The sequence below is a fragment of the Venturia canescens genome, chromosome 1 (genome assembly GCF_019457755.1).
Source record: "Venturia canescens isolate UGA chromosome 1, ASM1945775v1, whole genome shotgun sequence".
NCBI lineage: Eukaryota > Metazoa > Arthropoda > Insecta > Hymenoptera > Ichneumonidae > Venturia > Venturia canescens.
The window spans coordinates 2,561,222-2,573,645 of NC_057421.1; the positions used below are offsets into that span (position 1 = coordinate 2,561,222).

General features: G+C 37.9%; 2 protein-coding genes across 5 annotated transcripts; one reads left to right on the top strand and one right to left on the bottom strand.

Annotated features, from left to right (window-relative positions):
- Positions 1-6: 6 nt before the first annotated feature.
- On the bottom strand, positions 7-5,884 carry Plap (phospholipase A2 activator protein). Of its 2 annotated transcripts, none has more exons than XM_043413841.1 (7): positions 5,755-5,884; positions 3,730-3,880; positions 2,149-3,021; positions 1,588-1,918; positions 1,233-1,476; positions 682-1,097; positions 7-565 (listed from the first exon to the last, which is right to left on the bottom strand). In XM_043413841.1, the coding sequence occupies exons 2-7, from the start codon at positions 3,864-3,866 to the stop codon at positions 239-241; spliced, it is 2,328 nt and encodes a 775-aa protein (XP_043269776.1). In that variant the 5' UTR covers positions 3,867-3,880; positions 5,755-5,884; the 3' UTR covers positions 7-238. The 2 variants fall into 2 exon arrangements, with proteins under 2 accessions (XP_043269776.1, XP_043269766.1); XM_043413831.1 differs by lacking the exon at positions 5,755-5,884 and adding an exon at positions 4,150-4,471.
- Positions 4,594-12,384, top strand: kermit (PDZ domain-containing protein GIPC-like protein kermit). 3 transcript variants are annotated; one of them, XM_043414004.1, is made up of 6 exons: positions 4,594-4,731; positions 8,607-8,919; positions 9,817-9,913; positions 10,299-10,684; positions 10,798-10,882; positions 10,961-12,384. In XM_043414004.1, the coding sequence occupies exons 2-6, from the start codon at positions 8,611-8,613 to the stop codon at positions 11,116-11,118; spliced, it is 1,035 nt and encodes a 344-aa protein (XP_043269939.1). In that variant the 5' UTR covers positions 4,594-4,731; positions 8,607-8,610; the 3' UTR covers positions 11,119-12,384. The 3 variants fall into 3 exon arrangements, with proteins under 3 accessions (XP_043269939.1, XP_043269949.1, XP_043269933.1); XM_043414014.1 differs by lacking the exon at positions 4,594-4,731 and adding an exon at positions 5,194-5,317; XM_043413998.1 differs by lacking the exon at positions 4,594-4,731 and adding an exon at positions 5,799-5,923.
- The last annotated feature ends 40 nt before the right edge of the window (positions 12,385-12,424 follow it).

A 12,424-nucleotide genomic window follows, 5' to 3' on the forward strand; every position in this document is an offset into this window, starting at 1 on the left:
TCGTAATAATATTTAATATTATTGTATTTTCTCAATTTTCCGTACAAGATTGTATAAAGCTGTATCGATTCTCTTTAATGTTTTCTTATTCCTTTTGCGAGGTAAACAACTCACTTTGCCTTTTTCTCAGTGGTTTCTGTCCATTTTTCGAAAAATCGTATTTGCGGTTTCTTTCTTCTGTCAGTATCGAAATGCACATACCGAGGGTGAAAAAAAATGGTTGGTAACCGGGACGCGGTTAGATGATCAGATCAATGATCTGTTTCGAACAATTAGCAACTTTGTTTTGGGCATTAATGTCAGGTGCGCTCTCCGAAGACATTCGTAAGAGCGCCAGAGCTTCTTCAGACTCTCGAACACTTCGGATAAGCTTTTTACGGTCATTCGTATCTTGTGCAGTCACTAGTAAAGTTCCGAGGCCGACGAGAGCACGAAATACGGCTTCCGGCTCACTTAAACGGGGTAAAACGTCGATCAAAACGTACAACGTTCTTGTACGAGCCGCCGAGTCATTTCTTTTGTTCACAGCGATTATAAGATTCAGAAGGTATGTCGATAATGCAACCTGAAACAGAGTCGGAGTGTCAGGAAAACACGATACGCGAACAAAAGTCCAGCGAATCATATTCAAACGTGAATAGAGCATTATTTAATTTTCCTCATTCATGAGTCAATACGCACCTGATTATTCTTACTGCCGAGAGATTTCAAATCGACAAGAGCGTTGAGCACTTGGTCTTTATACAATAAACCGAGTCTCTCCCCGATCTCGTGGACAAACATATTTGCCAACAGTCGGAAGGTAAGCATTTGATTGGCGGGTACAGCGTCGCTTTTCAAATGAGGTTCTACTAGTTGCCACATTTCTTCAGTACATAGAATCTTGTTAACCGTTTTGCGTAGAACTGCCAAACGAGCTACGTCCAGCGATGGGAATGCCACTTGAGGGGGCCACTGAAGGAGTTGTTTTAATATTTCAACAGCACTATTTGTGGTTTCAATGTCACATTCGCTGCTCGCCAACCTCACTACAGACTCCAACTGTTCGTCCGTCATTCCACTTTTTTCTATTTTTTTGTTTAATTCCTTGAGTTTTTCTGAAGAACGACAAAAATTTGCTTGTTATCATATCTTTTTAAGAATAAAGATATCTAAATTGAATAGCAAAATATAAAAATAATTCAATTTATATAGCGAATAACTACCATTTTTTTAAGTTTGATTAAATTTACCTAAAATTGTTGGCAAGTTGGCGTGTTCGAGTTTGAGGTAATCAACGTGCGGTATGTACGAAGGAACCGTGCTCATTTGACTCGAAGACGTGCTCGGGGTCGACTCTTCGGAAATAGAACGTGGTGCGTTCGGAGTTCCTGCACCAGGTACGTAACGACTTGCTCCGGTGAATGGATCAGCGAATTGCGAATCGCTCTTCAATACTGGAACGCTTTGTGAATTTTTCACTATAAAATTAGCCACCTGTAATCCAGTTAGTTTGATGTATGAATAGAAAATCAATACAGAATAGTTGTAGCTTAACGTCAAGAACGAACATTTTCGGGTAAACTCGTATTTCGTGGAGGTTTTTACCTGATCGAGGAACATTTGACTAAGGCCATTACGATGAATGAATTTTTGTGCAGCGTGCCAAGGATCCTCGGTAACGTTGTACGGTAATTTTAGAGGTGGTACACCGTCCTGAATGTCTACCGAAAATACGTAATCGTATTCTTCACCATTGTAAAGCTGTTTACCCGATGATTGAACATCGCCTCCGATACCGCCCATAACGTCGCCAACCAACGTCCATTTGCGTTCGCTCATCGACCACATGTAAGCTTTTGCTTTACCATTTTCGTTTATCATTTTAGTCTGTCCGTCCTCCCGACCAGGTTTTTGCAATTCAGTAGGTCCTGGCAGTCTGGAAACATAAATAGAGTACACAATTTTTGTTGTTGCTTCTCAGTGAAACTTAGATTTTAAGCAGTAAGTGTCGAAAATTAGAAAAATATTTTTTTAAATGAAATGTCACTGAATGTTATGATATAGCAAATCAAGGGAAATTCTGAAATCGTTAACCCAGTCAATTGAGAACGAACCGAAGAATGTTCTGTCGTACAAGTGCATAAAAGTAGATGAAAAAAATCTTACTCTCTAATTTTGACTGCTCCAACGGACAGTTTAGCTTGGAGCTGATCTTTGGCAACTTCTTCCTCGAAAGCTTGCATAGCAGCGGGGTGTGCGTATCTTTCTTTATTAGCGGTAAATATTCTGACTGCACAGTCGGATGATCCAGCGACAATGTCACCGTTGGAGAGAAATTCGCAACACCATACCGACTGCGCTGGTACAGCGACTATATCATCGATAACCCCATTTTTCCATACGCGTAAGGTGCGATCCTCCCCCGACGTCACTACGAGGTTACCACCGACTGTTGCTGCTATACTGTATATGTAATTTTCGTGACCGGTAAATTCACCGAGGCAAGTACCCGATTTAGAGTTCCAGTGTCTCACTGTAGCATCGTTTGCACACGTTAAAAATTCGTCGTCCGATATGGGCACGGCGCCACGCACGCAATCCGTATGACCGGTTAGCGTGTGTACAACCGAACAGGTATTTCTATTCCAAACTATAACTGTTTTGTCAGCTGATCCAGTGACTACAGAGCCATTTGGAAGGTCGATTACGCACCACACAGCTGCTGTGTGGCCAACGAATGTCTTCGATGGTTTGCCGAGATCCTCGAGTTGCCAAAGTTTTGCGCTCAAATCCCATGAACTCGAGAGAAACGTTCCGTTCACGTGGCCACAATGTAAATTACACACGGTATTCTCGTGTGCTTGAAACCTCTCCACAGGCTCGACCTCGCCCAACACGTATACGCATATGTGATTGTCATTGCTCCCCGTTACAACAAGACCTTTTGGATACGCCTCGGATGGGTTTATAGCACATACAGAACTTACGAAATTTTTGTGTCCTTTCAGTATCGCAGTCTCTCGATAATCCATCCCATTCCTGGAAACAAAGTTTCACTAAGCTAAAGTCTTAAAATTTTACAGGAAATCTTTACCACTAACATAAGTCTGATGCAAAGGCTCGTCAACTGTTTACGCAGAGATATTGAAAAGTTAATTTTGCTTGAAAAAATGTGTTTTTATAATACAAGTACAATTTAAACAAAACCTTTGGTTCTGCAATGATCTTACGCAATGCGATTCAAGTTTTCCATTGAAAAATACTACATATTTTGTACAGAGGGGAGAGTACATAACAAAACTTGAGAAAAATTGGAATTAAAAGGCATTGAAATTATTTGGAACATGATGAGATCCATTATGGGAACTAAACAATTTTCAGAAAAGTGAAATTCAGAATATTAATCAATATCAAGTAACAAAAATGGTTCTAAACATGAAAGGATCTTTTTTTTGGTTAGAGGTATGAAAGCCTTTCTAAATATGGCATTCAATGAAAGATAAAGATCTGAAACCACATCAAGAATAGAACAGCCATAAAACTTGTTGAAAGATCGGTATTTCATTTTGATTTTTCTAATTTGTTTTACAACAAATCAGAACGAATTTTTCATGAACACAAAGATAAAGTTAGTCATAAATAAACTTTGCGCAACAATTATGCGGATAGATTTTTCCTATCACTGAAATAGGCTAAGTTTGAGTTACGCTCATAAAAATATTTATCCATTGGAGTATTGACACTTACGGGCCTGGAGTCCATACACGAGCAGTTTTATCTCTAGAAGCGGACACAATAGTACCATCTCTGAACGTTGCCAAAGCTCTAACATCGAGGGTATGACCGAGCAACACACAGTTCAGTTTGTAAGGTTCTTCGCTCATGATTATTCCTTAGACTGCAAACAAATATCACAAGTCACTTTGAATTGTATTTTGACGAGGTAGGTTAAGGGGCGAAGCGCTTCGAAAATACGAAAAAAAACTGTCGTTCCAAAAAGTTCCTGTAAATTATAAGTAATATTTTTTTTAACGATAAGAAACAATTATGAAAGTTTTTTCATATTCGATGATATATTTCGCACGCCAATGTCAATGGTTTTATTGAAAGATCGCTTATTTCGATACTGAGATACGAAATGTCATTCAACGAAGACGAGAGACTCACGTTGTGTTCCGTCGAAATGTCTTGAAACTTTAATCAACCCTTTTGCTACTGACAACTCCGTTTCCAATTTTTGTTTTAGACAAAATTTCGTTAAACCTGTATGATTAAGGCGCTTGCTCAGATTATATATGTGATTACGCTCTCACTCTTAGACGCCATAGACACCTAGTACCGGCCAATCTCAAATTCTGATTGTAGTATAATACAGGTTAAATACGAATTCAGGGCGATTGAGGTTGAGAAGATGGTGGTCTGGCTACGAAAGATCTTTTAGATCTTGTGTGTTGCTGGTGTTCCTAGTGTTGCTCTTCAAAATTCGACTCATGCATTGCATATAGTGCATAAATTACCGGTAATAATCAACCGAGTATCTGTAGTTTCCTTTACATGAAAAGATCGCGGGAGCGCCGATAGATGGCAGAGCGCCATTCTACAAAATCGAGATATCTGTCCGTCGCGGAACCACCGGTTGCACTTTGACGTTACATCTTGTGTCTTGTGTATCTAACACAGCACACGTACACAATATAATTACAACGTGGGAGAAGCAATGCAAGTGCTATCGTAAACGAATTTCGTACGGTGCGTAAACCAGTAGTTTTACAATAAAATAATTGCACGTCCATCATGTCTTTATAGAGAATTAAGCATGGAATAGAGTTTTGAATAGTTTCGGGGCTGAATTTCGAACAAAAGATCGTAATAAATTTTGGCACATGTAAAACATATTTTGAGTGTTTTAGAGACTTTGTATCCGTATCGTATAATTCGAGTCCAGCAGCAATTTATCGAACGAACATGTTGAGACGTATTATTACGAAACATGTATGGATTAACAAAATGTACGTGTATGTCGAAACGTGTAGTAACTGCATTCTGCGCGCCGCAGTATCCTTAGCGAAAAAAATATTTGTGAGCCGTTATTGTGATAGCGAGTTCTCGTAGATAAAATGTGTATCTACATTCACAATGCGACCGCAACTGGCGAGTAATCTAACGATAAAAGAGAGAGATCCGCGTTCAAGTACTTACGGGCATAACTCTTAAAAAACATTTTTTCCGCTTACGGTTGCGCAGTTGTTAAGTGTCGCTACGTGTCGGCGGTCGTTGAAATCGGTTTGTAATTAAAAACTATGTTTCGCAGTCGAGAACTTGCGACAACGAATTGGTAATCCCTTAGTGTATGCAATTTTATCTCCGTATGTGGTGTGTTGTGTTGTTTCTTGCGGACCCACAATGTTTAGAAGACCTGTGTCCAAACAAATTATTCTATATGAAAATCAGTTTTAAGTGACGTGTCATTCGTCGCAATTGTTATAACCAGTTGGGATCGGTACTGTGATCGGCATAAAGCGCGCTGCTCGCCCTCTCCCTCTTTTCCAACGCAACTTGCTCTCTTTTGTTCCCGGCTAATTCGTTCCTTTCCCTCGTGTCTGTACCTGTGTTCGTGTGTTATTTACGTTCCTCATTGTACTTTTCGTAGTGCTACAAACGCCGTATCTAACGGATTGACACTTGTGTGAAAAAGATCTCAACATTTTTTGTAATCATTATTACCGTTATTTTTACAACTTATCTCACTATTCAAACTGTCCAAATTCTGACCTATTTGTGACGTAATCGCGCTCGTCTTCTCACGGTCACATGAAACGTTTTTTTTTTCGAAATCACTTATTCGACACAGTGTTTATGCGGCAGCGAACGTCTTTTGGCTACTTTGTATAAACCATTACATTGTCCAATGGTGTTTGTGCAACATGTCGGGATTTTTGAGGCAAGTAAATGCTCAACGATTTTTTATTTTCTCACTTTATCAAACTCCCTCGTGGTTTCTGGCTTTACTAGTGCGGACGAAGAATCACCACAAGATTATATCTGAGAGAAAAAAATTAATACAATTTTTTGCGTTGCAAAGTGGTTGTGACTGAGAAATTGGAATCCTGCTTAATTTTGCGATATTCATCACCAATATTCCTATCCATGGAAATACATTCTCTCAACTATGTCAGTGTAGCACCTTGATCTTTATCATAACCATTTTCGTGCACAAAAAATCTCATTCCTTCCCAAGTTCCGAATGATATTGATATAAATCGTTGTAGTATCAGCAACTTTTCATATCAGTTTATTATTGATTTTATTTATTATTAACTATTTTTTCGAAACAATTCTTCATCAGTTGCGTGACACGAGTAACAATACGAACTCGACGATGATTTCACAATACACTGTTTTTCGTTTTCGTTCGATCGAGTATCGATTGGACGAGTTCGTTCATACAACGACGGTAGAGAGATCGAATGTCCGATGTCATATTATCGCTACAAATACCACTGGAATCTTCGTGATACAAATTGATCAAACGAAAAGATAAAATACTTCGACCAAAAGTGGTCTGCGAGAATGGCCGCCGGTACGGCATATTTCGACCACCAATTGTAGCTCTGATTCGTAAATAAATAGCAGCGAATCAGTAAAGCTCAGTATCTCGCGGTATCAAAATATAGACGGAAGCGTTGCACGGAAATAAAAAACTGGTCAACGCGTCTTCGTTTTTTAGCGGTTATATCTCGTCCGATAAATCGACTGAAAGGAAAATTTTCCATCCTACTTGCGACCTTTTTCATTTCGCTTGTTTACGAATCGTCCGGCAGCTAGCGCCTCCGTCTTCTGTTTACGTACACAATGACTATTCGTCTGTATACATTTTATGTATACGCGCCGCGTTTTGTTGTACTTTTATAAGATGTTTACTTTTTGTACAACATCAGCGTACAATGAGTCCCGCTTATTGGTGACGTATCCAAATACAATTTGTACGAGGCAACTAATTGTCAGTAATTATTATCTCGGAACACGGGCTACGATAATGAACTCTAATTTTATCATTTCCAAGGTTATTTGCATGTTAAAGAGAACATTTTCTGTTATTTTCTTAAGGGGTTACATGGGTTTAATCGGGGGGAAAAAAGATCTATTTGTAACCATTTTTTTTTAATATAAAAAATGAAATATTTTATTCAAACTTTTCACTGTTTTTAAGATGTACATTTGAAAAAAAATGTCTGAAATTTTCAAAGGAAAATATCCAAAACTCCACCACTGTGACGTCATTTACGGTGATCCCTCGGGGGGGAAAAAAGGTGCGTCCGCGTTGACAGTAGAACTCATGACAGAATCATCTGAAGTGAAAAAAAAAATTTGTGTTTTAGTTAAAAAATTTTGGACGAAGGAAAAAAAAGTGAACATTGGATTTTTGGCAGACCACTTTACAAAAAGATGCAAATTTTGGTAAAATTTGCTCAACATTTTTTTTTTTTAAATAGTTGTGATTGAAAAAAAAAAATTCTTCGCCCAAGTCCTCGTGAATTGTATTTCGAAGCCCTGTGTAAAATTTCATCATGATCGGTTGAGTAGTTTTCGAAAACTTTTGACAATCGACTTTGAAAACACAGTTTTGAGAAAAACGCGTTTAAAGTTTTGAGTAACAATGAAACTGGAAAAAAAAATTTTTTTGTAACTCACATTGAATCGTCGATTCCTGGGCCATAAAGTAAAGAACTCTCGAGATGTCGTAGAAATTAATAAGACAATAAAAAAAATTCGATTTTCTGAAACTGTGAAACCCATGTAACCCCTTAAAATGCTCTCTCATTTCGTTTTTTTTTCTCCCAAGTATAGTTCCATAGATTTTAAAACCATTTTTGGTCAATATTTTATTATAAATTGAATATTAAGAAATATTAATTATTAAAATTATTATTTTATATAAATTATTAAATGAATAGTAATAATAATAATAATAAAATATCAAGTTAACTTATAAAAAACAAAAATATTCTTCCCACCGAGTCGACATAAATTGCATAATAAATTCGAATATACTTTGGGCTCGCAACAATATTTTCAATCGATATTTCGTGACGAAAAGTTGAAATAAATTCGATCTTTCCGATTGGATATCATTCCAAAGCGAATACAAATAAAAACGACGAAAATCAATGTTGCCTAAAGAATTCTTAGTAACATGATATTTTTGGGAGATCGAAAAAAAAATTACGAAGTTGCAACATTTGCGGAGGACTTTTCAGGGACAAGTAAAATTTGAGGACGTTCCAAGAGCTTTCAGGTTTTCAAGGACTGCCAGATACCGTGCATTTTTACCGCTGTTATCGAATAAATGAGTGTGCTTTTGTTTGAAATTACGAATGTAACTGCAGGGGAAAAAATAAATGAATGTTAGATTATTTATTGTATCGATACTTTCTATTATTGCTTATCTGACCTCGGGTCTCCTGGACCCGTGAGAAGATATTAGAACTTGCACGTCGCTCATGCTCCCCGTTGACTTATTTATTATGATAAAAAAATGAGTCGCACCGTTCGAAAAGGAAATTTGAAAAACACGAGGACGAAGGAAAAATTGAGTAACGTATTCCGTTGATTTTTTTTTGCAGAGGAATGCCGCTGTTCAAGCCAAAAACAACGCCGCGATCTCAAGGCTCGGAGAAAACAAGTAGCACCGGTAACGGGGCTCCGCATCATCACGAGGGTCATGACACGAGCAGCAATGGGACGCTGAGGCGTGAAAATACTCAGGATCAAAACCCACCAGCTGCTCCGACTGGAAATCAGGGGGACATCAAACAACGATTAGTTTTCCGATGTCAGCTGGCTCACGGTAGCTCCACCGGCCGGATCTCTGGTTTTAGCAACGTCAGAGAACTGTACCAGAAGATTGCAGAGTGCTACGATATTCCGTCGAGCGAGGTAGAACGCCCACTGTCAAATATTTCAAAGAAACTGCTTCGACCGCTGCTGCGCAATCAAATCTGAAGTAAATTTACGTTGGCGATTCCCTCGTAAACGAAGCTGTCGTAAAAACGACGGGAGAAAAAGCCATTTTCATTGGGGCCTTGAAAAACTTGAGGAAATGACAGACGAGAAGGGAAATTTTGGAAAAAGTCTTTTCTGATTGGTCAATGAAATTGTGAACGAATCTTTTTTGAATTCATGAGAAATCGCGAACGCTTAAACTCCTCCTTTGTCTCCGAAATAATTTTATTTTTCTTAAAAGATTTCTCGATTAATCAATCACCATCGAATCCTTATGTTTTACCGAGGTGTTCTAAGCGCAAAGGCAAAAATAACGGACAGCGTTAAATGTAAAGAAAGAATGAGACGAATCTGTACGGTGCGTTACGCCACCGCGCCCCTCTAAACCGGACGCAGGAAACATTGGTCACGGATTGTGAACGCGCCGTCGAACTCGCATGCGTGTGCATACATTTTTTTCTGAAAACTTGAAACATTTTAATCGTGATTCTGGCCCCCCACTCTTCGGCCTTCTCGCAGCCTCGAACACTACGAATCGTTAGGAACTCTCAAAATCGAAATTTCGATACTTTTTAAACTGATGCTCTGATTAGCTGTAATTTTATGTGAGAAAACAGACGATTTTTGTGTTCATTTGTAACTGCTTTATTCGTTATTTTTTCAATTTTACAATAATGTGCTCGAAAAACCTTTCAAATTGTACCGTTACTTTGCTGCTGTTGCAGCCTGCTTATTGAAAATAATGAATAAAGTTCTAGTTCACCCAGTCAAATCTTATAACTGAAATTCAATGGAGTTTTTGATTATTCTTTTTTCTTTGTACAATTGCAGATACTCTTCTGCACGCTCAACACTCCGAAGATCGACATGTCCGAGCTCTTGGGTGGTCAGATCGGATTGGATGATTTTATATTTGCTCATCGAAGAGGTTTGGAAATATAATGTTCTATGTTTATTTAATACCGTCAAGCTGTCTGTCACGTTTCAAAACTCTTGCTGATATTTCGCTTCTACGAACGATGACTATCAAGTTTACTGAGTGCGCAAGTTTCTCGTACTTATTCTGGTCTATTATGCAGTTTGTGTACTCGAGTACAAAAAATTGCGGCACCGCTGAAGTCTTTACAATGAAAAAGCAAACGATAGTAATTGTTGTGACCTTGTTCAGTGTTTTGAGAAGGATCATCCACGCTAATTAAGACGCTAAAGTTGTGTAATGATGTGTTTATTTGCTTCGTAAATGACGAAATAACGTTTGGATTTTTTTTGTAAAAAAGGGATTTGAATGATCGAATTTTTACGTTTTCTTTCAGGTCAACCGAAGGAAATTGAACTGGTGAAGACTGATGACGCTCTGGGTCTGACGATAACTGATAACGGCGCTGGTTACGCTTTCATCAAACGCATAAAAGACAATTCGGTTATCGATCGAGTCAAAGTTATTCAAGTTGGCGACCACATAGAAAAGATAAACTCTTTTAACCTCATAGGACGCAGACACTTCGAGGTTGCAAAAATGTTGAAAGAAATACCCAAAGGGGCTGCGTTTACGCTGAGACTGATCGAGCCACAGAAAAGTGGATTCGGCAGTATCGGACCGCGCAGTGACATAAAAAAGGGTAAAAAATCTGTCAGCTATGGCACGGGTAAAGAAACGCTGAGATTTAAGGCCGATGGCAGTGCTCAAATTGAAAAAGTTGTAAGTACTTCCTACTCGGTGCTAAAATCCTTTTTCTTTTGTTTTCTGTTTTCTTAAATTCTTGTATGTTTTCATATGTCACGAATAATTGATCTCGTGTTTTCTTCCAACAGTCTGACAATAACGCCGCTGCGATAGGAATAGACAAGATCAATCTGATCTTGGAAAATTTCATGGGCATTAATGACAACGAATTAGGTAAATTGAAGTTTGCGTTAAAAAATTCGAGTCTGCAATGAATTAGAGATTCGAGTTATCATCCAATTTTTGTTTCAGCATCACAAATTTGGGAATTGGCCGAAGGCAAAACCAATAGTATGGATTTTGCAGAAGCCATCGACAATTCGGATTTGGAAGCTTTTGGCTTCACGGACGATTTCGTTATAGAATTATGGGGTGCTGTGACGGATGCACGAAGTGGTCGTCTCCGATGATCCATTTTTCTATAATTGAAATAAGATAAAGCTGAATGTTCAAGTACCACTCTAACGAAGGCGAACCATTAAAAAGAAACAGAACTTCAGTATTCTGGAGTCTCAGCTAGCAACATCTGCCACACACGAAAATGTATTGAAAAGAGACTCGAAGTATTCAAACAATGAAAACGCACTTTCGACAGCACGGTTTATCGAACATTTGACGAATGAAATGCATTGTGAGATTGTTCGTACGTTACAAGAGTCAAAAATATCCAAGTGATTGAATAACGATCACTATTCAAATGGCTCAACGATAGATCATATTTGAATCATATGAAGCCACGAATTTACGATTCGCCATTAAATTATATGATTTATAAATGATTGACTATACTAATTTGAAGGCTGGTGCAAATTCTACCATTTGTTAGACTATTTAAGAAACTAATTTAGAACTAGAGTGGATAAGGCATTTTTATCGCCAATTGAGAACAAATTATTCAGCAGTTTGTATTACTAAAGTATTTTATATCGTGTTGATAATGAGATTAAATTAATGGCATAGTAATATATGAAGTCTGTTGTCGGAACGAGTAGTTGTAGTATTACAGTTATACGGGATGCATACAATGAAAAGAATTTTTTCATTCAAAATCGCTTTTGAACGGACATTTTGTCACGGCGTTAACGTTTTTTACGACAGTGATTAATTGATTTGCATCTCACTTTTCCGATGTTTTGCGATTGGATCAGAGTAGCAGACTGTATTCTCATTTTTTATTCGTCAAAGTTCGTCAATTTGAAAATGTATTGCCCCCATAAACATATGACAAACATATATTGTGTCAATTACATTCCAATTACTGTACTTCAGATGTCAAGTCCTGAAAAAAATTGGAGATTTTTATTTTTATACCAACGCGTGAAAAAGTTGTGAAGACTCGTGGACATCGATTTTTGAACGATTTTCCGTCTACACTGTTTTTCTCTGTTGTCGAATAGATCGAAAAGAAAATGTTAGTAAAAAATCACCAAATCAGGGCCGAGATTGTCTTTCGCAAGTTTCACTGTTTTCTCGGTAAAATTCCTGTTGTGTAAGCTAAACTAGAAGGCAATCAGCATATTCTTTCGATTGTGCTGTGACATGCTGAAATACAGCCTAATTTTTAAACGCTCATTTTGTATGACTGCGGAATAGAAAAAAATGATTGAAGCTCAAATCTGTTCCCATTGAAGCAGCTGTTCATAAAATAAAAAATGAAAAAAATCCATCGCAATGAATGATATTGTAAACAAAAGTTATTTTTATCCAGTATCCTGT